This window comes from Solanum verrucosum, unplaced genomic scaffold, assembly GCF_900185275.1.
Source record: "Solanum verrucosum unplaced genomic scaffold, falcon-dt-bn FXZP01000163.1, whole genome shotgun sequence".
Taxonomy (NCBI): Eukaryota; Viridiplantae; Streptophyta; class Magnoliopsida; order Solanales; family Solanaceae; genus Solanum; species Solanum verrucosum.
The window spans coordinates 2,326,882-2,353,060 of NW_026020379.1; the positions used below are offsets into that span (position 1 = coordinate 2,326,882).

Sequence of the window (26,179 nt, forward strand, 5' to 3'; positions counted from 1 at the left end):
CATGAACAACTTTTCATGTTGTTTTGTTTTGAAGACAAATTCACTTTTTTTTATGTGTTTCTCTAAAAACTTAGTACAGTATTTTGTTATTTATTAAAATTGTGTTTTCACTATATTGCTTTAGATATATTTGTTGCTTTATAACGTTAAGCCCCACAATCATCACTGTTTGACATTAAGTAATCTGATAGTTTACTTACGAAATGATATATATGATACATAAGTCGTAATGTATATTATGCATGAATGTTATTCACATATACCAAGTACATTTATGTATAAGCCACTTAAATTATACGAATGTATATGATACATCATGTAAATCTACAAAAACATAACACAACAAACTTTTAAATTGAACTTCAACACTGCTAAGGTAAAATATATCAAAATTCTAACTGTATCAAATACAATTTTAAGAGTTTTAATGTGTGCTTCATTAATAGTCTTCAGTGTATATGATACATACAAAACACGTTTGCAAAAGTAAATTTTGGGACACTTAATTTTGTTTAAATCATTATCATGGTATTGAATTAATATTTTATTCATTTACACAATAATTATTTTTCGCAATTTATACATTTAGTATAAGAATAATTTTATATTTAATATAAGATTGGCACACTGTTATGAACTAATGCATTTAGTTGAAAAACAAAATAAATTGTTTAAACAATACACTTTATTTAATCCAACTACTAAAAGCGAAAAATACATATAATCGAAGAAAGAAAAACACGAATATCCTATTTTAAAACATTATTTCAATTCTCTTTCGGGAAGAAAGTACAAGTCCTCTTGTTGTGACCTTCTTGTCGACATCGCCCACAAGAATTCTTGTTCACTGTTATCTTCTCATCCGCGTTTTTCTTTCTTCGATTCCTTGGTCGTCCAGCCAACCTTCTGTACCTAGGTGGCAAGACAATTTCATCTAAAACATAGTCTTGAACGGTCCAATCCTCCTTATCTGGCATTGGAACCATTGCAACCTCGTAGGTTTTTTCTAATGCATCCGACTTGTAGTAATCAGAGCAATATGGATGCATATCTGTAACATTCTTGTGCTTCAAAACTGCAATTGCGTGTTCGCAAGGTATCTCATCATATTGAAATCTTCCACACGTACATATTTTCCGCTCAAGGCATACAATGTATCTTCTTCCGGCTTGATAAACTGAAAAAATATATTCAGACGATGGGACAACCTGAAAATAATTAGAAGTTACTGATACATTACATAATATGACATTTACATATCATTTCTCAAACAATGCAAATCAGAGATGTTGATACATCAAACAGAAAAATAGGGGTATTGATAAATACCTTCTTGTTTAAACTTTTAGATGCGTTTACAATCAATACCTCCTCAAATCTTTGGCCCAATGTGTCTTTTGTATATGACGCTATTTCTCTATTTTTATAGTTCCAACTACCAAATAGAAGTCTAGCTTCCTCCAAGAAGTCTATTATAGTTAACCGACGTGCATCAACAAGGCAACCATTGATACACTCTGCGATGTTCGAAGTCATCATTCTACCTCTGTTTACTATTGAATGAACTCTTGACCACTTCTCATACCCAGCATCCTCAAGGTAATCCTTCACCCTATGATCAACTTTCACCACCTTAGCCATTAATTTATCAAAATCTTCCTTTCTGTATGCCTTTGCCATTGAGTAAAATATATCACTTAGTGTGTTTTTACTCCTTTTGAAGTTTGAACATACATTCTTTCAAAGATGCCATATGCATGCACAATGAGGTATATTTGGGAACACAATGCTTACACTTTTCATAATACTTTCATTTCTATCTGATACAATACACATGTTTTCACGCTCGCCAAATACATTTTTGAATTGTTCGAAGAACCATGTCCACGAACAGTCATTTTCAGTGTCTACAACACCATATGCCAACGGTAATATGAAACCTGTTTACAAAGCAGCACATATTTAACTATATTATACATAACTGTTACACTAAGATACATTGATTATACACTGAAAACAAAGTTCAAAATTACATCAGTAGTACAAAAGTCATACCTGCACCATCGAGTGTGCTCGCTGATACAAAAGTACCTTTGTAATCCCCGCCAAAATGTGCAGCATCCACTACAACTACTGGTCTGCAATAGTTAAACCCTCTTATCAATGGCCGTAGTGCTATGAAAAGATACATAAATTGATTATTTTCCATCTTTTGCATCCTTATATATGAATTTGGATACACATTATTTAGCATCCATATGTATCTTGGCATCTGCTTATATCCTTCTGATGGTTTACCCTTTAGCATTTTCAGTGCACGTTCCTTTGCACGCCATGCTTGCTGGTATGATATTTCAACCCCATATACTGCTCGAATATCTTCAATTACATCTTGCGGCGTATGAATTCGTTTATGATTAAACAACTTGGGGGCAGTCACACCACTAATAAATCCAACTGTTGCTTGTACTTTCGTAAGTATCCTATCCCGCATCGAACACATATGTTCATTTTTAAAGTACCTCACTTTGAATACATCAGATTTCTTTCTGCACGAAGACCTTAAAGTCCACCCACATTCATCACTGAAGCAAACTAACACATAGCTGTACACATTTTTCATTAGATTAAGTCATATAACAAAAACACTGTTAAAGTTTTCCACAACTAATGTAACTGTAATAATAAAGAATACAACAATCATAATAACAATCATAATACTTACCATTTTGTTTAAATCATCAAACACCAACGAACTTATCAATACAATACATATACTAATTAGACTAATGTATCAAACACAATAGAAACTAGAATTATACTAATTATATGCATAAACTGAAGAAAAACAAATCAAATTAGAGCTAAAACAGTCCAATACCTTTTTTTATCCGATCTTTTCACTCTGAAATTGAAGTTGTTCTTTATTTTATATTTCGCCATTACAGCGATGAGTGTTCCTTTATCCTTATACAACTGGCATATCTTCACATCAGTACTATTGGAATCAGTTATGTAATTTGTAGCATTCAATTCTGGAATATAATCTAAATCACAAATTCTCAATTCGACCAGAGCAAGAGCTTCAGTATCTCTTTCTGTACCTTCCACACATATGATTTCACCGGATGAACAATTAAAGTTATGTATCTCCCCAACCATTTTCTCAGTTGTATCAATACATAACGGATACATGCCGATTCCAGGCTCATTTCTTCTTACTTCCAAATAAAGTTTCACACCCATGTCGTTCCTGATTTTCAATGGACATGTGTTTCCGTCTATGATGTATCGAATTTCAATATCTTTTCTAACACCGTCGATCTCCAACTCTGCTAAAATCAACGCTTTCAGATTCATAAATGAAATTGATTCTCCAACAACAATTCCATCAACCTTGTAACCTTCGTAATTAACATCGCTTACCCAAATTCCAGAATGTCGTAATAAAATTGTGATATTCATCGTCTAAAGCTATTTTTTTCGAGTTCTTAGAATGTAGATCCACTTTATCATGATAAATTTGGTTAGCTGAAGGAGCTTTGATTTGAAATTTGAATTTATCAATCAGTTACGTAAGGGAATTGAAGATTTACAGTCTTTCAGGCGTGAATTATGGGATTTATAGTTATTAAATCAAATCTACGTTATTGTTTCCTTCTGAAACGCAACAACTATTAACTGGAATGTATCAAACCTTATGTATCCCGTGCACAACGCTATGTATCCCACAAACAACATTTTTAAGGGATTTTTGTAAATAAAAAACTAGAAGGGATAGGATGTTATTTAGTACTTATAATATGTGGTTTCTATAATTTATACAAACTTTATTTTACCTACTCTATACTTTTTTTTCTTGTCTATATCTAACGAGTTTCCTAATTCCTATACTTCATCTATATTCATGAATCAATAATTTGCACTCTAGGTCTATAAACCTTTTGAGTCTACTTTCCGTTCCTAGTAACTTTTTTTGGAATACTAACACCTTTGTACAACTTTCAATAATTATAACATATGTTTGATTGTTCAGCATGTAATGCTGAAAAAGTTAAATAACATTTCAAAACTGTGTAATATGTTTTCCATTCCCTAAAATGTTGTATGAAGGTGTCAGTATCCCTAAAATGTTACTTGGAATGGAAAGCAGACTCAAAAGGTTGAGATTATGGACCTAAAGTGAAACTTCTTGATCATAAATAGAGATGAAGTATAGGAAAAGTATTGGAATAAGGAACTCGTTAGACATATACACTAAAGAGAAGTATAGAGACTATTTAATAAAGTTTTACTCACATACTAATTAAAAACGTAAATATTCAAGCCAAAACCTTAAAAACGTAGTTAAATGGCTTGGACAACCTCTTCAAAAATGAAAATAAAAAGAATACAAACCTAAAATAGAACAAGAGAAAAATGATTCATCAAAAATCTTACAATCGTGTTAGCAACATCCCTTGGTTTACTTAAAGCAACAATTTGTGTTAATTAGCACCATTGCCTTCAAACCACTTTACTTTTCCCGTGAACCTTTGGAAGAGTGTATCAACAAATGAAGATAAGTGTAAGAAAAATCAAAAATCATTTATATAAAAATTAAAAGAAAAAAATAAAAATATCCCCAAATTATAGATCAAACATTTCTACATTATTTTTATTTCACAAAGAAAAAGGGAATTAAATGAATAGAATAGGGAGCTTTACAAGATAATAGAGAATTACAATTGAAATATACCAGGACTAAAGTTAGATTGAAATCATTCAAATAAAGTTTTTTCATGACACACATTTATTAAGAAGCGTATGCCATCCAAAAAAAATATGAAATTTATCATGTATCCTATACAAATATTTAAAAGATTAAAAATTTTGCCATGATTTCTCAAAAATGTCTCCTTAGTGATGGAATTGAGGAAAACAATCGAGCGAATAAATTATCATGATATATCGAAAAAGACAAAATCGCTCCACAAAAACTTAAAAGCGATTTTTTTTCCTTAAAAAAAGGTCTTGGATTGTGGATTATATATATAGAGGATACAACACATGACTTAAATGGAAAAAATCAAGTAAAAATAGTTGTTCTAAGTGAATGAACAAAATGAGAATAATCCGAAGAAGGAAATTTGGTTGTTTGAGGTTTAAAGAAAGAAATTATTACATTTAACCACAATCAAACATTATATAAACTAAGAAAAAAAAATGACTAGTCATAAATTACTTTTTCCGCATTTAGATTATCTATAGAATAATTATACTTTTGCATTGACATGACGTAATCAGTGACATAGACAAAATTTTGTGAATGGTGTTCTATCTTTGGAAAACTAAACACTCCTTATGTCCTAATTTGTGTGAAAGGATCAGAGTATGAGGGTCAGAACACTTAATTGTGATTTTTAATACAATATATATTCTTCAACCAAATTAAAATAAAATTTATATATTCAAAAACTACACAAAAAATACTATAAGTCGAAAAAATAATTAATGGTTCAAAATATAAAAGTTTGAGAAATTGTGATTAATAAATTATTTGAGACTCTAAAGAGTAATATCCTCACATAAAAAGGAACACAACGAGTAAGAAGAGAGTTAATCAAATAATTTACCATGATATATAATAAAAGAGAGAATCACTCTGCAAAATACTTAAAATCAAAATTATGAAAACATGTATGGACTTGTTGATTTATATAAAGGATACATGAGTGATAGGGAAAAAAAACTATTACAACAAGTCAACGAATAGAAAAAGAATGATCTAAAGAAATAAATCTTATTGTTTGAGATTACTTTCCCCGCATCTAGATTATCTATTGAAATATTATAATTTTACATTGACATGATGTAATATACTCAATGATGTAATTAGTAACTATGACATAATTGGTGACGTAATCAACAACATAATTCAGAATATTCTAAAGAGTGTTCAAATTTTAGATAAACAAATACTACTTTTTTAGACCTTGGCTGAGTCACTGATTGTATCATAGCTTCATCTAGCCAACATTCTTCTTTTTCTTTGCAAATATAAAAAGTTAAAATTAAGTTTCAATGGAGTTTAATGTTATTTTCATGTCCTTATTTTCAAAATCTTATATGCATGACTAGATGAAGATTTGATAAACGTTCTTCGATAAATACCTCCCATAGTTAATATACATTTCGAAAAAAAGCTTGAGCAATTCAAATGAGAATATGCTCAATGCAATGTCTAAAAATTCAGATTATCAATTTACTTAATACATAAATTACTTACATTGATGTATACATATTTTTTAGGATCTATGAATCATAGAATGTATATATTAATTTAGGCATTTAGCATGGTGCCTTTTTGAGTGGTTTGTCAACCTACAAATAGGGTTGTCATTAATCATTGTGAGATATACTTGAAGCCATTTGAATGAGATGATCTCTACATTCGACTATCTATATCTCTTAGTATTGCTTATATTTTACAACACTTCATTAGCACGAAGTTTTAACCAATTTATCTTCTCTTAGTTTAGAACAAGGTTGAGCCTCTATTGTTTCTTTCATAACTCTGTTTTGTTGAGGAGTTCTAGGAGCGGAGAAATTGTGATATATTCCATGTTATGCACAATATTCTAAAAATTTAACATTTTCGAATTTTGTGTCATGGTCAAATCGAATACTTATAACTTTAGACTTCTTTTGGACCAGTTTCACAAAGATAGTAAAAAATTCAGAGGTCTCATCTTTTGAACTAAGAAATACAGTCCAAGTGAATTATTTGGTGTAATCATCAACACTAATGAAAACATACCTCTTATGTCCTCTGATGAGAACCCTCGTCGATCGGTCAACACAGGTCCATGTGTATATATTTTGATGTACTTACCTTCTTCAGTTTGAAAGAAGAGGTGTTTCACTTTGGTTCATCACATATCAAGTTTTCACTAAACTTTGTGAAATGACATTCTCCTGCTATAAATAGTACATTTTTTTCTTTGTTGCACATTTGGAAGACACTCAGTAGATTGTGCTTCAGTTCTAGAACATAATAGACATCTTTAATATTGGCATGTGGCTATGACTTTCCACTTTTTCGATTCCAACAATTTCTCCTTTCTTCTTTCCATTTTCAAAGGCTACACTTCCGCCTTGGAAAACTGTGAGTGAGAGGAAATTCTCTCGCATTTATGTCATTATATTTGGAGCAAGCAGTGTCCAAATACCAAGTTTTGTTTTCTCCTCTAACTTTCACCTGAAACAATATCAAAGGTTAGCTTTGGGTATAAAGATCAACTAGCTAGGGGTCCCTTTTTATTTGTACATGGATGGATAAGATTTTTTTTTCCTGGAAGAGATTTTTGTTTTAGGGTTAGGGTGTTTTTCTTTTTAATGTAATTAACATTTTTTTGAAAGGATTTGGACTGAGCTTGAGATGTGTTTCGTAGGTCGCCAGATCTTTCACAATGAGTGCACACAGATTCAAATTTGTGATTGATGTATATGACAAAAAAAATTCTATTAAAACCTATTCCATTTTTTATAGTCTGCCTTTTTTGAATATGAGACACATTTTAGAGAACCTTGTCCATATGAGATTTTACTCCAAATCAAGTTTGAACTAGAGATTCCAAAAGAATAAAGATCAATTATGGTCTAAAGTTCTAAAAAATAATAAGATTTTAATAAACAAATACATCATCTTTGCACCACTACGAAATACTTGACCTTAAACAATCACTCCATGGTGCCAACATCTATACTGGCTCCAATCATTCTTTGGAATTTATGGGAAAATAGGAATAGTAAACTATATCACAACAAGAATATTAGTAGGATTCCTAGCACCCTCCGCAATATTTCCTTCCAAGCCATTGAATACTACCACTTGTCTTATTCCCCACCAAAAAAAACCCCCCACACATATGACACCAGTGTACTGGCACAAACTCCCCGGAAGAATCCTAAAATTAAATTTTGATGGCTCGTATAAATTACATTCTACTAATGGTGGAACATGAGGAGTATTAAGGGCAACTGGATTGTGGGCTTTTCATGCAAAGTTAAATCTCAAAATGCCCTTCATGCAGAAATACTAGCTTTGCTCCACGGCCTAACTCTAGCGCAAAGTAGAAATATGAAGCAATTACTGGTGGAAATCAATTCTCAGGTATTACTTAACACCTTAATCACATGGTAATAATCTCAGCTAGCTACTCACACATTTATGCTGATTGCAGGTCGATCGATACTCCTACAGTTGAAGGGGTCAGCCATGAAGCACACCCCGAGGGAGGCTAATAAGGTAGCAAATTTACTAGCACTATACGAAAGGAAAACAAAGGATCCACATATGATATGTAATCAACCCTATGTTTTTGATGCATCTCTTTCTCTTGTAAAATATGCTCTCGAAAGAGATTCTATGGGAACTGCATCATTTAGATCAGTTCCTCCTTTTTATGGATAAAACCTTTCTAAATTAAATAAATAAAACACCTTTGTTTCTAAGCAAAAAAAAGACTAATAGGCCTTATAACATAGAAGGTGTTAGGATTATCACATTTAGAAATAAGGATTAAACAAGTATGAGAAAATAATTTAGTCATATTACCTCCTTTGAAGAAGTATTGCACAAAATTAATGATGTCATGCTTGATAATCCTCCAACATGTTTGATTAAAAAAAATATCATTGAATCCATCTTGAAGAGACATCAAAAACCTTATTTTTAAATTAGTTGATTATAGATCTATATCCGAAAATTTCCAATTTGCATCTTTGATTTTATGTTCAAATGACAAATCTAGGGTTATATTCATGAAATAAATGCATATTCAATTTAGAATCACTTACCTTAAGCTTGTAGGTGACAAATCTAGGGTTTTATACTCAACCCTTGTAGAAGAGGAACTTATGCGTGCATTTTTCCTATTCACAATCGCATTGATTGGTACAACCCTAATTTTCTTCATCACCTTTTGTTATCTCAATGAACAGCCTCTACACCAAAGAATGAAAAAATGTTTAAATGCTTCAAATGGTCATAAACAAATCAAAAAAACTTTAAGTTTGGCTAAATCCAATTTTAACGAGTCAACAATAATTATATGGGACTAATCATTTGGTCAAATTACCCCTTTGATCACCAATATTATACAAAATAAAAGGGGAGAAAATAGTCAAATGACCCCCATAACCTATTATAGTATTTTCAACTACATACTTATACTTCATGGTGTGCACTATTCGGGTTAAACCGAATAACCAAACCAAATCAAATCGAATTTTTATTTGAATTGGTTTTTTGGTTTTTCGAATTGATTTTGGATTAATAAATACTTTGTTTGGTTTGGTTTCGGATTTAAAAAAAATAAAAACCGAAAAAACCGAATTATCTCTCTCTCTCTCTCTATATATATATATATATATAGGTTTAGAATTAAGTTGGAGTTAACCACTTTTGTCCCTTTTTGGTTATTGCCTTTCACCATGATTACATTTATATTTTATGCTTGAACATCTATAATCGGTATACTTATAAGTATTGTGTTTTAAGTTTTTCTTATGATTTATCTTAGAAAGTATATTTAAGGGATTCAATATTATTGCTTTGGTTATGTTATTAATTATTGACACAACCGAATAACCAAACCGAATAGAGAAAAACCAAACCAAACCAAATTTATTTTGGATCGGATTGGGTTACACTTTTACAAAACCAAAAATCAAAAAATCCAAACCAAATAGTGCAAAACCAAACTGAAAAACCGAATGCACACCCCTACTTCACGGGGATCCTATTAACCCCTTAGACTATTTAAAAGTCAAATTAATTCCACCCTGAAACCGTAAAATGTCATCATTAATCATGTGTCTTGTGGTAAAATATACACGCTTGACACGTATATTCACTAGTTAATAAAAAAAAATTAAAAAAAAAAAACATTTTTCTCCTTCTTCTTATACCTTTCTTCCTCAATCATTTTTTCAACCTTAACCACATTAAAACACCATTTTTTACCTCAATAAATGTCACGACTCAAGACTATCCCCTAGACGTGACATGGTACCTAGAGTCCTGAGAAGCCCTAAGTTAACCACATAGTGTAGCATGACACTAAGATAGCATACATAACTCAAATGACAAGGATTTGGGGGAATTGTACGGAAGCCTCTACATTTTTGCACATATTTTGGGCATTTAGGAGTCATTTAGAGAAACTGGAGATTTTCTCAGTTTTTCGTGTGCGTTAGCCCATTAATATTTTGGTGATAAGACTTTCAGATGATATTTTGCAAAACCTTAATGAAACCCTTCGACGAGAGTTTAGGGAGAAGTGCGTGAAGCCTCTCCATTTTTTGCACATATTTTGGGCATTTAGGAGCATTTTACAAGAATTAAGTGATTTTTTTCAATTTTTCATGTGTGTTAACCCATGAATATTTTGGTGATATGGACTTCAGATGATTTTTTTTTCAAAATCTTTATGGAACCCTCTGCAGGGAGTTAGGGGAGCAGCACGTGAAGCCTCATCTTTTTTTTGCAAATATTTTGGATATTTAAGGAGCCATTTTACAAGAACTAGGTGATTTTCTCAAAAAAAAAATTTGAATATTTTGATGATATGACTATTGGACGATTTCTTTGCAAAACATTTCCAGAACCCTCTGTAGGGAGTTGTGGGAGCAGTATGTGTCTCACCATTTTTTGCACATATTTTAGTCATTTAGGAGCCATTTTATAGGAATTAGGTGATTTTCATAGTTCTTCATGTGTATTAGACCATGAATATTTTGGTGATATGTCTTCCAGGTGATTATTTTTTTTTGCAAAACCTTTATGGAAACCTTCGTAGGGAGTTGGGAGAACAGTATGTGAAGCCTCACCATTTTTTACAGATATATTAGGCATTTAGGAGTCATCAGACTTCAAAATAAAAAAGAAGAGCAATTCAACTAGCAGCCAAACTAGATTTTATCCAACTTGTGGCTCTAGGCAAGGAACCTATAATAATAATGCAAAATTGAAAACTTTAGACTAATGAAGAGTTGGGTCAAGTGAGGAATTTGTTGCACAACAAAGGAACAGGTGAATACAAGGCAAATTTAGCAGGTACTTTTTCACTAATGGCTCAACTTTGTGCACATGAATGGATTATTGATTCAAGGGCAACTCATCACATCACTTCCTCTGAAGAATTCCTAAATGACTTACACAAGGGAAAAAGGGTCTGAAAAATACTTCAACTTTGGCCGAAATTGATGTTATGATACCAAACTTTATGGAGGACCTTTTACCCCCTGCACTACTTAATAGTGTATTTTAAATGTATATGTGTGCCCATATGGACATGTCACTATTTATAATGATGAAATATTTATGATGTCCACATGGGCACATATATACCTTAAAAATACACTATTAAATAGTGCAGGGAGGTAAAAGGTCCTTTCCAAAGTTCGGTATTGTTACAACAATTTTGGTCAAAGTTCAGATATATTTCAAACTCATTTAGGGCTCTATTAATTCTCAAAACCACTCCCTTGGGAACGATCCCAACCCTTGGTTAGGTTACTAAACTATTGTACGATCGTAGACACTTGCATCGGAAGTTGTGTCTTGATTACACAAACATCAATTTGCAACTACACTTCATAAATTAAATCACAATTCATGATTAAACTCACTTCAAAATAGCATTTAAACTAGTAATTAACAATACCCATAAACTAATTCAGCCCATAATCACATGATCACACCATAAGAATTTGGGTTTTAGCCAAACATCATAAAAAGGTAAAAACAATTACTGAATCAATTATCCATCAATTGGGTAAGAGTGATTTAGTCTTTACAATGCTTCAATTTGTCGAATCTTCGAAACCCACTTCCAAATTCTCCAAATTGAACCTCTCAAATTCTTCAAAACTATGAAAAATTACAGAGAAAAGTCTTCTCAAACTAATTCAGTATAAGATAGCGTTTAAACATAACTCAACATACGAAAATAAATGTTCAAAATCTAATTTATAGTCACCAAAATTAAGTCACAAAAGTTCATTTGGCGAAGTAAGTCGGGCTCGCCGAACCACTCGGCGATCCGCCCTTTGACCTCTTCCATCGCCTTTTTGCCTTGACACTCAGAATCCTCAAGGTCTGTAACTTTGTGCAATCTATTTTTGCTTCACAGAACTAATCAGCGATTCGTCGACTGCTCCTTTTTGTCGCCGACTTGGTTTCTTCCCACAAGGCTGGCACACTAGAACTTTAGGTGGTCAAGCTAGCCACTCGGCAATTCACCAAGTGCTCTTGTCGATCACCAAGCTTTCCTTTCTTCAATTCTTCAGTTTGTTTTGTTCCTTTTTGCCTGTTAGTGTTCTTGCTTTGTTCCTCAATCCATATACCTGAAAATAAAGGATTTAACATCAGTTTATGGCACAAATTAAGCATTTGAGGCCACTAACTCTATATAAACAAATCCCCAAATGAGTCCAAATCTCTGACTCATCACGCCCCAACTTCCCTCCCGTAGTTCAGGGTATGGAGCCCTACGCCACTCAGTGCGCCAGGGTTTCCAAGTCTTCTACCTTTTCAACCATCTTTCCGTATGAGTTCCCTCGAATCGTACCCATGTCTTCTAATTGATTTCTACACTCTAAGGCACGTCTAGATATCGAGAGATCATCCATAACATGAGATCATAACCTTTGAATCCATAATTCAAATTCAAGGTAGAGTTAAGAGTCAAATCTTGAGGGTTCTCCAAGTCATTTTAAGAGGTCTTTTACAATTGTTTTACAACTTGTTTTAAATTACTTGAGCACAAAGTTGAGGAAGAGTAGAGCTGAGTTCATTTTATTTAAAATTATATATGGGAACTAAGTATTCTCAAGATCAAATATTCTTACATTTAAGATGAGAGAAAACATTGATTTCCAAAGAGTTCATGAACAATTTTCAGCATTATCTTTGTAGAGAAACCTTTTGAGTAATAATCTCAAAGTTGAGGATGAAGAAATGTTTTCTTTAAAAAATAATGATATAAGTATATTTTGGGAGTAGTATTGAACACTGATATGGGGGAGAGTTTTAACAACTCACAGCTCCCATAAACTATGCAGCCAACGTGGGTAGAAAAGGGTCATACTTTTAGATGATTCCTTTATTGATTTTTAGCATAGACTAGTGGATCCACTTAGTTAAGGAGTTCTATACCCTGGCAAAGTATAGAACACTTATGGCAGGATTGACTAGACGTTGTATCATCACATAGCTTATAGTGATGGTTGTCGGTTAGAGAATCTCCCAAACAAAGTTTACTTTATAGTTTTGAATACAAATAGAGTTTATATTGTATTTTCTATTACATTGAGTTGTTATCTACTATTTTAAAGATTTTCTTTATATTGGATTATTTCTATTGCTTTATATTGAAATGAGGTTGAGTTGAGTTGAGACGAGGTTAGTGTTTCTTCAGTTCCAGTTCAAGCTTATGTCTTGTTTTAGATTTCCCCTCACATGCTCGCACATTCCATGTACTGACACTATTTGGCCTGCATCGGTAACCAAGATCAGTATCCAGCGCTTCATTAATCCAGTTGAATTGAGTTCCAGAGTTATTGGTGAGCCTCATTGCTTCCGGAGGATCCTTTCTTTGTTATTTTAAGGATAATCAGGGGTCTTGTCCCGACATCCCTCATAGTATTACAGGCTTAATAGATTGATAGACACTAGTTCATGAGTCTTTTCATTTTCACTTGTTTATGTTGAGACTTGAGTTGCCTCTTTGGCTAGTTGAATGTTTATTTTTAAGACATTCTATGTTATCTTTTGAGACAGTTGAGTAAAGTTTACCTTTTAATTTTTATCTGATTTATGAGTAAGTCTTCTGCTAAGAGTTAAGCCAAACCAAGGGTTCGCTTGGGGCCAACAATAGTTCTCAAATGCCGACCACATCCAGGGTGTAGGCACGGTGAGTGACAAACTTGGTATCAGAGTAGAGAGTTCAAGAGTCCTAGGGTGTCTACGAAGTCGTGTCTGTATAGTCCTACGTATCATTGTGAAGCACGCCACATCTATAATTAGGCGGCTGCAACATTTAAGAACTATCTCACTTCTTTCATACTCTTTTCATGTGATAGAGTTCATCTCTAAAAAGTTTCTTTCTAATTCATGCTTGCGTGTATCTTTTAGATCATGGCTCCATGAAGTCTGTCTGAGGTCATCCAACTAGGAGGACCATTGAGGATCAAGGAGTACCCAATGCAGCAGAAGTGCAACCCTAAGGACAGGTCACTAACGTTGAGTTCTGGGAAGCTATATGAATGTTGAGTCAAGTTGTGACCAACCAAGCTGGGCAACAAAGAGAGGTTCGACAGGATGTGGTTGATACGTCCAGGATCCGGGAGTTCTTGAGGATGAATCCTCTAGAATTCACCAGTTCAAGTGTCACTGAGAATCCGAAATACTTTGTGGAAGAGCTACGAAGGTTTTTGAGATTATGCATGTTGTTGATGTTGGGTGAGTGGAACTAGCTGCATACCAAGTGAAGGGTGTCGCTAGAATCTGGTTTGACCAATGAAAGAAGAATAGAGCTGAGGGTGCACCAATTGTGAGCTGGGTTGTGTTTGAGGAGGACTTCATAGGGCATTTCTTTCCCCGTGAAATGAGAGAGGCCAAGTTAAGAGAATTCCTCACTCTTAAACAAGAATCTATAAGTGTGCATGAGTACAGTCTTAAGTTCACCCAACTTTCCCGTTGTGCTCCGGAGATGGTTGCTGACATAAGAAGCAGGATCTCTTCGATCAACTTCATGGTGCCACTTGTTTTTCTAAGATAAACCTCAAATCAGGCTATCATCAGTTGAGAGTTAAAGAAAGTGACATCCCTAAGACAGCTTTCAGGACCCGTTATGGTCATTATGAGTTTTTGGTTGTCTATTGGCGTAAGTAATGCTCTCGCAGCATTTATAGATCTTATGAAAAGAGTATTCAAGCCTTATTTAGACATGTTTGTTATCATATTCATTGATGACATTCTAATCTATTCGAGGCATGAGAAAGATCATGTTAGTCATCTCAAAGTAGTTCTTCAAACTCTCAAGGATAGAGAGTTGTATGCTAAGTTCTCTAAGTGTGAATTTTGGCTTGAGTCTGTGGCATTCTTAGGCCACATTATTTTTGGTGAATGGATTTGAGTTGACACTCAAAAGATAGAGACAGTGCAGAATTGGCCTAGACCCACATCTCCAACTGATATTATGAGTTTCTTGGGATTGGCTAGTTATTATAGAAGGTTTATCGATGGGTTCTCATCTATTTCATCCCCGTTGACCAAGTTGACTCAGAAACCAGTTAAGTTTCAATGGTCTGAAGCTTGTGATAAGTGCTTTCAGGAATTGAAAAAACAGTTGACTACTGCCCCATTATTGACCTTACTAGAAGGTACACAAGGTTTTGTGGTGTATTGTGATGCGTCCAGAGTTGGAATGGATTGTGTATTGATACAAAATGGCAAGATTATAACTTATGCCTCCAAACAGCTTAAGATTCACAAGAGAAATTACCCAACCCATGACCTAGAATTGGTAGATGTTGTGTTTGCTTTGAAAATATGGCGTCACTATATTTATGGTGTTCATGTGGATGTGTTCACCAATCACAAGAGTCTTCAGTATGTGTTTAGTCAAAAAGAGATTAATCTTAGACAGAGGAGGTGGTTGGAGTTACTGAAGGATGATTACATGAGTATTCTTTATCACCCATGTAAGGCTAATGTTATTGTTGATGCCTTGAGTAGGTTGTCTATGGGTAGTACTTCCCATGTTGAGGAATAAAAGAAAGAGTTAGCCAAAGATGTGCATAGGCTTGCACGATTAGGAGTCTGACTAATGGATTCCAATGAAAGAGGAGTAGTAGGGATGAATGGGACTGAATAATCATTAGTGTCTGAAGTGAAAGAGAAACAAGAACAAGATCCTATTTTGCTTCAATTAAAGGCAAATGTTCATAAGCAAAAAGTGATGACTTTTGAACAAAGGGGAGATGGTTTACTGAGGTATGGATGTAGATTTTGTGTACCCAAGGTGGATGAACTCCAAGAGGGGATCATGGAAAAAGCTCATACCTCTAGATATTCTATTCATCCATGTTCCACAAAGATGTATCGTAACTTAAAAGAAGTCTATTGGTGGACTAGTATGAAAAAATGTATTGCATAATTCGTTGCTAAGTGCCCGAATTGCCAACAAGTCAAGGTAGAGCACCAGAGGCCCGGTGGTATGGCTCAGAACATAGATATTCCAAATTAGAAGTGGGAGATGATCAATATGGATTTCATTACAGGTTTACCATGGTCTCGCAGACAACATGATTTGATTTAGGTGATTATAGATCGAATGACTAAATCAGCCCACTTCTTGCTGGTAATTAAAGACTACCCATTCAACAGAAGATTATGCTAAGTTATATATTCAAGAGGTAGTCAGGATTCATGGAGTTCCGATGTCCATCATTTCAGATAGAGGTGCATAATTCACCACACAATTTTGGAAGTCTTTCCAAAAAAGTTTGGGTTCGAAGGTAAATTTGAGTACTGCTTTCCATCCTCAGACTGATGGTCAAGTAGAGCGTACAATTTAAACTCTAGAGGATATGTTGAGGGAGTGTGTGATCGATTTCAAGGGAAATTGGGATGATCAGTTACCTCTCATTGAGTTTGCTTACAACAATAGTTATCACTCTAGCATCCAAATGGCTCCTTATGAGGCTCTTTCTGGGAGAAGATTTAGATTTCCTATTGGATGGTTTGAGGTTGGTGAAGCTGGTTTGATAGGACCTGACTTGGTTCATCAAGCTATGGAGAAAGTGAAGCTTATTCAAGAGAGGTTGTAAACAACGCAGAGTCGTCAGAAATTCTATACTAATGTTAGGATAAGATACTTAGAGTTTGAGGTAGATGATAGGGTTTACTTGAAGGTTTCAGCCATGAAGGGTGTTATGAGATTTGGCAAGAAGGAGAAGCTTAGTCCCAGGTATATTGTTCCTTACAGGATATCCAAGAGGATTGTCAATGTAGCCTATGAGTTGGAGCTACCGTCAGAGTTAGCAGCAGTCCGTCCGGTGTTTCACATTTCAATGATGAAAAAGTGTATGGGCGATCCTTCACTTATCATACCTTCTGAAGATATTGGTATTAAGGATAGCTTATCTTATGAGAAGATTCCCACTCAGATTCTAGATCGTCAGGTTTGCAAGTTGAGAGCTGAGGAGGTAGCCTCAGTCAAGGTACAGTAAAGGAATCCGTTTGTTAAGAAATCTACTTAGGAGGTTTAAGAGGATATGAAGAAGAGATACTCACATCTCTTTAAGTTCGGAGAAAATCAAAATTAAGGTACTAATCCTTTTCTTGGCATTTACTTTAGTTGAAATGTTGTGTTACTTTGCATAATGAGTGTTTGAGCTGGGTGTTAGATGTTACCACCATTGGTCTACTTAGAGTAATCTCATTCGAGGATGAATATTCTCAAGGGGGAGATATTGTAACACCTCGGTATTTGAAAGAGCTAGTAATAGAAAGAACAAAATTGGAGATAGAAAAATCTGAAATTTTGCAAGTTAGGCATAGGTTATGAGTTTTGGGGTCAACTTCAAATGACCATATCTTTAAGTACATGATGAGTAAGGTGGCCCATATGATATCAAATGAAAGGACTTGGAATTCTCTTTCTAATGCCACCGAGTTTGCTAATTTTCGAGCTCCTAAGTGGGAGATATACCCGTTTGAAGTCAGGCTGTCCATTTAAGGAAAGTTACCCGGATTTAAGAGGAGCATTTTGGTCTTTTCTTTACCCAATTAGATTAAAACGAAATTTGTTATTAATTAGGGGTCTAAACTGATTTGGTTCAGTTTTAAAAATCCTAAAATATGCTAGGGTTTTGAGAAGAGTTCAAGAAGAGAAGAAAATAGGAGAAGATTCAAGCGTTCGTCAAGTTTTTGAGGCCTTTCTTGCGGATTTTTTCACCAAGGGTTGATCCCTAAGAGGTATGTGAGTTCTCATACTATCAGTTTTTTTCACCCACGCGCCAATCATGTTATTTTCAGAGAAGTTTCATTCTTGAAGTTAAAGAATTTGAGTTCTTGATTAGTTTCTTGAAAGTATTATTTCCGTTCTTGAATTAGGATGGGTTTGATGAGTTCTTGAGATAAAAGTTAGTGAATTGAGGTTGGTTTGGAGTAGATTATCCTATACATAAGTTGAGTATTCTATTCTAAGTGATTTGGGAAGAAACCATTCGATTCTAGGCGAATTAGGATTGAAAAATGAGTAAGAAAATTCGTCGGGAAATTTTGGGCTGAGTCTTGTGCGTCGCGCCTGCAGTGCGCCAGAAAGTGGGGTATGTAGTTTGCCTCCTGGGGCACCGCGCCACTCAGTGTTTCCCAACTTCCCTCCTGCAGTTTAGGGTCTGGAGCCCTGCACCACATAGTGCACTAGGGTTTCCAAGTCCTTTACGCTTTCGACCTTCTTTCCATATGAGTTCCCTCGAATCGTATCTGTGTCTTCTAATTGATTTATACACTCTAAGGTACATCTAAACATCGAGAGATCATCCATAACATGATATCATAACCCTTGAATCCATAGTTCAAGGTAGAGTTAATAGTTAAGTCTTGAGGGTTCTTCCAGTCATTTTATGAAGTCTTTTACAATCGTTTTACAACTTGTTTTAAATGACTTGAGCCTAAAGTTCAAGAAGAGTAGAGTTGAGTTTATTTTCTTTAAAATGATATATGGGAACCAAGTATTCCCAAGAGCAAATGGTTTTTACATTTAAGATAAGAGGAAACACATAATTCCAAAGAGTTCATGAATAGTTTTCAGCATTATCTCTTTATAGAGAAACCTTTCGAGTAATAATCTCAAAGTTGAGGAAGAGGAAATGTTTTCTTTAAAACAGAATGAGCTAAGTATGTTTTAGGAGTAGTATTGAGCACTGATATGGGGGAGAGTTCTAACAACTCACAGCCCCCATAAACTATGTAACCAATGTTAGTAGAAAAGGGTCATACTTTTTTGATGATTCTTTTATTGCTTTTTAGCATAGACTAGTGGATCCACTTAGTTAAGGAGTTCTATATCCCGATAAATTATAGGATAGTTCTGGCAGCTTGGGCTACACGTTGTATCATCACATAGCTCATAGTGATTGTTGTCAGTTAGAAAATCTCCCTAACAGAGTTTACTTGTATTTTTGCCTACAAACAAAGTTTATATTGTATTTTCTAATACATTGAGTTGTCATCTACTGTTTTAAATCTTTTATTTATACTACATTATTTCTATTCTTTTATATTGAAATGAGGTTGAGTTGAGTTGAGTTGAGACGAGGTTAGTGTTTCTTCAGTTTCAGTTCAAGTTTATATGTTGTTTTATATTTTCCCTCACATGCTCGTACATTCCATGTACTGACGTCATTTGGCCTGCATCTTTTATGATGCAGATACAGGTAACCAAGATCAGCATCCAGCACTTCGTTGAGTTCCAGAGTTATTGGTGAGCCTTTTTGCTTCCGGAGGATCCTTTTTTTATTTTTAGTTATTTCAATTGTTAGGATGATTGGGGTTCTTGTCCCTTCATCCCTCATAGTATTAGAGGCTTCATAGATAGATAGACACTATTTCATGAGTCTTTTCATTTCCAGTTGTTTATGTTGAGACTTGAATTGCCTCTTTGGCTAGTTGAATGTTTATTTTAAAAAAATTTTAAGTTATCTTTTGAGACAGTTGAGTAAAGTTTACCTTTGAAGTTTTATCTTATTTATGAGTAAGTTTTCCGCTAACAGTTAAGTCAGGCCAAGGGTTTGCTCGAGCCAGTAATGGTTCTCGAGTGTCGGGCACGTCCAGGGTGTGGGCTCGAGGCGTGACAATCTGCCAAGGGATATTGTAATTACATTTGATCATCTCAAGAACTATATTTGAATCAAATTCCAAGATTACATTGTTATGCTCATTTTGAGAACACCACTCCAGGGCATTTAGAGCAGCCTTGGCTTCGGCCATATTACTAGTATCCCTACTGATACTTCGAGCAATGGCCATGATAATTTCATGTCTATGCTCTCTTCCATTGGCATCCTAGATCCCATCAATATTAATCTTCATCAAATTTTCGGGTGGTTTAAGCTATTTAACCACAAAACATTCAATTTTGGGAATAAGGTCAGTAATTTGTTAATAGATAACTCCCCACTTAGAGCTCCATCTTATAATAGTCTTTTCCCTGGATACTATCCTTTTTAGATGAGATAGAGTTTGATGAATTCTCTTTGTATAACATTTATTTCCTCCATATATTACTGAACATATCACTTTCCATATCTCCCAGAAAAATATGAAAGAAGTTCTTTATAATATAGTCTGACGGAGTGAGTTTTTAACTTGATATCCTACTATTTTTAGAGCATATACTTGATAGGTACATCCTCCCAAGAAATTCCAACAGGGTTTCCAAATAAATTCCACATATGTTCTGCAATTTTCCTCCCAATGAAAGTGTGGTTCATAGTATCTCTTTGGTCAATAGGTCAATAAAAACAACTAGCATCACATTCTATCCCAAATCTAGCCGCAACAATATTCTCATTAACTCTTAATGAAATAGTTTATAACTATGAAAATCACTATGACTTGTTTTCATGTTCGTCTTTTGAAATTAGAGAAGTTAAAAATAATTATTGACGTTAAATATTACTCGAATTATTGGGGATTCATAAGTGAAAGAAATCATTTTATCTACTAATAGTGATAAATTGGTATACAATGTGTATGTGTAGAACTATCATGTATCAAAGAATATACCTAATGTTGTATTAATAGGCAGAATGAGTATATTCAAAACTAAATTCACTGCCACATTGTCATTTTAGCAAAAATTAGAACTATTATTCTAGACTTTAGTCCCTTCTTATTGTTGTTGTTGTTGGGGTTGGGAGAATTTTCTGGTGAAACTTACATTGCAGATCCCAAGTCACTCCTAATTCTCATTGTTTGGGTTCTTTTCATCATTGTTCTTGCCATCCTTAATCCATTGGGCAGAACTCTGTCGGAGTGAATTAGGAAATTTTCTATTAGAGTGAATCAGGAAATTTTATAATCCGATATTTTTCCGGCGGCGATTCTTTGAAGGATAAAGAGATTAGATTTGTTAATTTGTTTTTTTTTTTCAATTTCTTTCAAGTTAAACTTGTCTTCTTTAATTTTTATGTGTAAAAAAGTTACAGCGTTGCATTTAATAAATTGTGTTTCATGAAAAATGGACCCATAATACAACTAAAATAATTACACCTGCCAAAATTATTTATCTTATCACCCATAATACAATTAAAATAATTGCAGCCGCCAAAATTTATCTCATCATTGTTCTGGTGATAGATTTGTTTCATTGGTGTTGCCTTTTTAACTTTTCCATAATTGTTGTTATTAATGTTCTTATTATTATACTTCACATAGTACTATTATTATTTATACAACAAATATTTTATTCAAATTAATATGATGTTAGTCATATGTTTCAATACAATAACTTGGATGTTCTAATAAAAATATTATTTATTACTAAGAAGAATTGAGTAGTTTAGTTTAATATTTTAAAATATTTTATAATATAATATATATATATATATATATATATATATATACACGAAAATCATAAATTTCACCATTAAAAGATTTACTAGCTTCACCCTTAGTCATCATGATCATAGCTGGCAAAATTGCCAAGTGCAACATATATTGTGGTCTATAAGTGTAGGACAAAGACGAGCCTTCATGCTCATGGTGTATACACTTGGTAGTGTCGTAAATAGTGTACAATATGAGTTTCTTGTTGTTCGCCTATCTACTCTGGTTGAGCATCTTGATTCCCTTATTATAAGGCATTCTCCTTTGATGAAAGATCGCAAGTGTCGTTCCTTCTTATGGTCTCTACTGCCAACTCGTTTCACTCCAGTATACCATAGCAACTACAACAAGTTGATTAGATCCCTAGTTCACTTATTTTATTTTCACTCAGTAACCTATCTCTAACAAGCCAACTCAATTCCTAGTTTTGCTACCCTACTTTAGCCTCCTATCTTATAACGAGCAAGTAAGTATACTAGCTAAGCTAGCCACATTCTTAGTTACTACTTAGTAGCCTTATTTCACTTCCAGCTATCTAAGACACTTAGGGGTTGTGTAACTATTGTTAGAATGCTTCGTTATGGATGTAGAAAAGTGAAGATTCCTTAGGTGTCAGGTCATGGTGATATGATGGATTGGATAAAGGGTTGTTTCGCTGATAGCATTATTTGATGTGGGATGCGTAGTATATATTGTCACATTGGGGGTTTCTAAGGGGGAAAATGTCCTAAAGTAGCCATAGCGTTGATTGTTGTCATTGTTCTATTGTATGGTCGAATTATCTTAACGAAAGCCTTATTTTTTGGCCCTCGTGTGAAGGTTGTCATAACTTGTGTCTATCCACTATTAAATGACTTCACTTAATAAAGTCCTAAGGGAAATATCTTTGAGAAGGGGGCGTATTAGTTTTTATTAGTTGTCCTAGGGAAAATAGTAAGTTTTGGTTGTTGGCATGTCTGAGCTAAGATCGGTTGAGGCGGGTAAAGTTGCGTAGCTTACTTGGTAAATGACTCCTCTCTTTAGGTCAGCGGCCATGAATTGATTCTAGGTGGTTCACTTGTATACCCTTATTCTTCGAGTTCACGTTCTGATGTAGCAAATCTACTTTTCAAACGAGTTTCTTAGTTTTTGAACAAGTCAGGTGGGAACCAGGAGGTAACACATCTATTAAAGCAATCGGGCAAATACATGTGTACTAGCTTACTAGCCTAGTGCTACTCATCCATAAAAGACTTGCTAGAATAGCTACCACCCTTCTTCTTGACTTTCCTTTTCCAGATAAACCCGACGTATGAAGCTCTCGAATTATGTATGAATCTATTAAACAAGACAAACTAAGGCCTTCTTTCTAGAGAAAACAATTGTCCTGCTATACCCACAATCTAGCTGAATGAACTGTCTCGAAGAGCACCGAAAAGCCACTTGGCTCTAAGGTGAGGAGCAAGAAAGCAATATCTTGGGGAAAGACCGCTACTTTACAAACAAATTCTTTGTGATGAAGCACCCACTTTCTTTTTGATCCCTCAGTAGCATTTCCTTTCAATGAGGAATGGATGGATGTTTTAACATAGATGGATGTGGGATACAAAAAGAATAGATTCAGGTGCTCCTCTGTCAAGTGATTATTCTACCTAAGTAGCATTCTAGTAAGCACAGAAGGAATTCTCATGTCTCTGAAAAGATAAAGCTAAAAGCAATCTCTGGTATAGATATTGATATTGACCCACCTCTATGGGAGGTGGGTGGGGATCAAAAGAAGAAAGGTCGGACACATCATACTCTTTAGAGATTGTTTCATGTCAATTTTCATAGTGAATTTCATGTGTATCCACCCTAAAAGCAAGAGCTCGAGGCGGTGTGAAAGAAAAATCAACAAGATATGATGTTTTGTCCCAACTATCAAGAGTAGGTAGATTACAACTTTGAATTTTGTGCTTAGCGGTGATCATTTCTTCCACGTCATAAAAGTCTTGAGTTCTTCTATTTCAATGGTTTGGAACACTTCATACTTTCTTTATTATATCGAGGAATTTTGTCTCTTGGTCCGCTAAATACATAAGGGGCTGGTGGGCGGGGGTAGAGCCTCTAGCGCCAATGTCGATGAACCAAAGGTGTCCTTTTATGGTATGAAATAAGAAGATCAAGAATGAAACCTCTATCGTTTGTCCTATCATCCGTGATGAGCTTCTTTCATTTGTCAGTACGGGGTAGGTAGAGTCCTTTACTCGTATGCTTGGCATTACTGTAGTCGCACCAGTCTTCCTTCCTTTTTAGTCCTTATGAAACGGAAACCCTAATAGAGACTAACGACAGGGTGATAAAAAACTCTTCCCGTTTATTCCCAAAAAAAGTTTTTTACGAAGAGGTATCAATAAGACAACATTATATAGTGTGTTACAAGGAATGTGTTGCGTATTATTTGTCCTAAGTTTCTTACCATAAATAAGTTTTCCTTTTAGGAAAATGTTTTGGATTGGCTAGTCCTTTTCTTGTAGGAAAAGGTTTAGGACTCTATGAAAAGAGGTGTGTTCCTTCTAACTTAATTAGCATTCACAATATAGTCGTAAGGGTTTTGAGAGTTTCGGTTATGGAGGAGAATTTTGTGAACCTCCTTGTATTCCAAGTGAATTGGTTGAGGTTGTTTCTCTATATATTTTATACTCTCATATTTATAGTGGATTTCTCATCTCCTTTGTGGATGTAGGTCGATTGACCGAACCACGTTAAATCTGTGTCTTTTGTTATATTTCTTGTTTGTCTTCTTACTTGTGGTCTTTGAGGTTCTCTTTGCTAGCTTTCGCATTACATCTATTTATTTTTGTTCCTAACAAGTGGTATCAGAGACAAGTTCAATAATGGAGCCATGTTAGAGACGGGTGTTTATCTTGGCGGCTATAGTTCTAGCTGCAACCTTTTTGACAGTAATGAAGATTTTTGTTGGAGAAATTATTTCAGAGAGGTTTTATGTGTTGAGACATAGATTTGATGGATGAGATTATAGAGATGAGAAACAAACTGTTGAAAATTATGTGAAGAAAGTGAAAATATTTATTGTCAAAAACTCAAGCCACTGGGGAGATTTGTTGGGTATTATTTTTCTTACCATAAATAAGTTTTCCTTTTAGGAAAATGTTTTGGATTGACTAGTCCTTTTCTTGTAGGAAAGGTTTAGGACTCAATAAAAAGAGACTTGTTCCTTCTATCTTAATCAGCATTCACAATGTAGTCCTAGGGATTGGGAGAATTTCAATTATGATGGAGAATTTTTTGAACCTCCTTGTATTCCGAGTGAATTGGTTGAGGTTATTTCTCTCCATATGTTGTACTCTCATATTTATAGTGGATTGCTCATCTCCTTTGTGGATGTTGATCGATTGATCGAACCACGTTAAATCTTTATGTATTTCGGTAGAAAACATTTCCTTGAATTCAGACACTACAGGAATGGACTCAATAAAGGAAGACTCAACATCAACATCCCGATTATGAGCCGAATATGCCAAACACCCTGCCCCACTAGTTTCCTAGCCCGAACAAAAGATATGACCTTAGCTGACTTAGGCTTGTACACCCCTTCCCACTCTAACTTTTCCCTACCAGGAATCTCTAGAGGCACATACTTGGCATTACAATTAAGCACAATACAATAGGGGGACAACCAAGTCATACCTAAGATAATATCAAAGTAAGTCATATCAAGAATACCCATAAACAGGACAGAATAGAACAAGTACGATATATATGGGTGACTATGATAGACTCTCCAACTAGGGTAGAAACATGGATGGGAGCATCAAGCACATCACAAATTGCATAAAATCCCAAGGCAAACTGGACTGACACATATGAATAAGTAAAACCCAGATCAAACAACAGAGTAGCCATCCAGTTATAGACAACAATAGTATCTGTGATCACTGCATTAGACGCCTCAGCCTCGGTCTTACCCAAAAAGGCCTGAAACTGAGCCTTGTCATCTTGACGGGTAACCTCCTTGCCTGGCTGCACTGGTCCTCTACCCATATTACCATTTCCCCGGGCTCCACGGCCTCCCTGATTTCCTTCTCGCCCATCTTGTGGACATCCTCTGCCATTACTTACTGCCGCTACCCGCTGGTACTACTACTATGGTCTGCTGCATGGGGTCAGGCCTATGAGAATGGGGATAGTCTCTCATCATATGTCCAAGTTCTCCACAATTGCAACAATTGCGGTCAATAGATGGCCTGCTGCCAGACTCAGCTCCCTGACTAACTTGAATAGGATTATGTTGTAGAGTTCCGACTAACCACCAGTAGAAGCGGGCATGGCTGAATGAATTGGCCGGGCTGCAATTGTCGGCCTACCTGAACCTATCGGTAGGAACCATGAAAGTTACATTTGTTCTTAGGCTTTTTAGCCACATCCTTGACCTGCCCATCACGTCGAACTCCTTCCATTTTCTTCACAAAGTTTGTCACCCCATTAAAACTTTTACCTATAGAGGTCATGTAAACAGACAATACATATAAC

At 34.8% G+C, this 26,179-nt stretch overlaps 3 protein-coding genes across 5 annotated transcripts in view; 1 reads left to right on the top strand and 2 right to left on the bottom strand.

Moving 5' to 3' along the window:
• Window positions 1-26,179, bottom strand: part of LOC125839081 (actin-depolymerizing factor 10-like) — an 858,671-nt gene that overhangs the window by 665,666 nt on the left and 166,826 nt on the right. The gene's annotated exons all lie outside the window — the stretch shown is intronic.
• Window positions 1-26,179, top strand: part of LOC125839078 (peroxisomal membrane protein 11C-like) — a 485,045-nt gene that overhangs the window by 226,618 nt on the left and 232,248 nt on the right. The gene's annotated exons all lie outside the window — the stretch shown is intronic.
• On the bottom strand, window positions 768-3,465 carry LOC125839044 (uncharacterized). The gene is made up of 5 exons (XM_049518028.1): window positions 2,882-3,465; window positions 2,056-2,606; window positions 1,795-1,940; window positions 1,330-1,671; window positions 768-1,208 (listed from the first exon to the last, which is right to left on the bottom strand). The coding sequence occupies exons 1-5, from the start codon at window positions 3,463-3,465 to the stop codon at window positions 768-770; spliced, it is 2,064 nt and encodes a 687-aa protein (XP_049373985.1).

Bases quoted from the DNA above. Each gene is read 5' to 3' on its own strand.
- LOC125839044 (XM_049518028.1), bottom strand. From the start codon at position 3,465: ATGAATATCACAATTTTATTACGACATTCTGGAATTTGGGTAAGCGAT. The intron at 1,941-2,055 runs GTATGACTTTTG...CTTTGTAAACAG, and splicing joins GAGCACACTCGATGGTGCAG to GTTTCATATTACCGTTGGCA. The intron at 1,209-1,329 runs GTATTTATCAAT...AATTATTTTCAG, and splicing joins CTAAAAGTTTAAACAAGAAG to GTTGTCCCATCGTCTGAATA.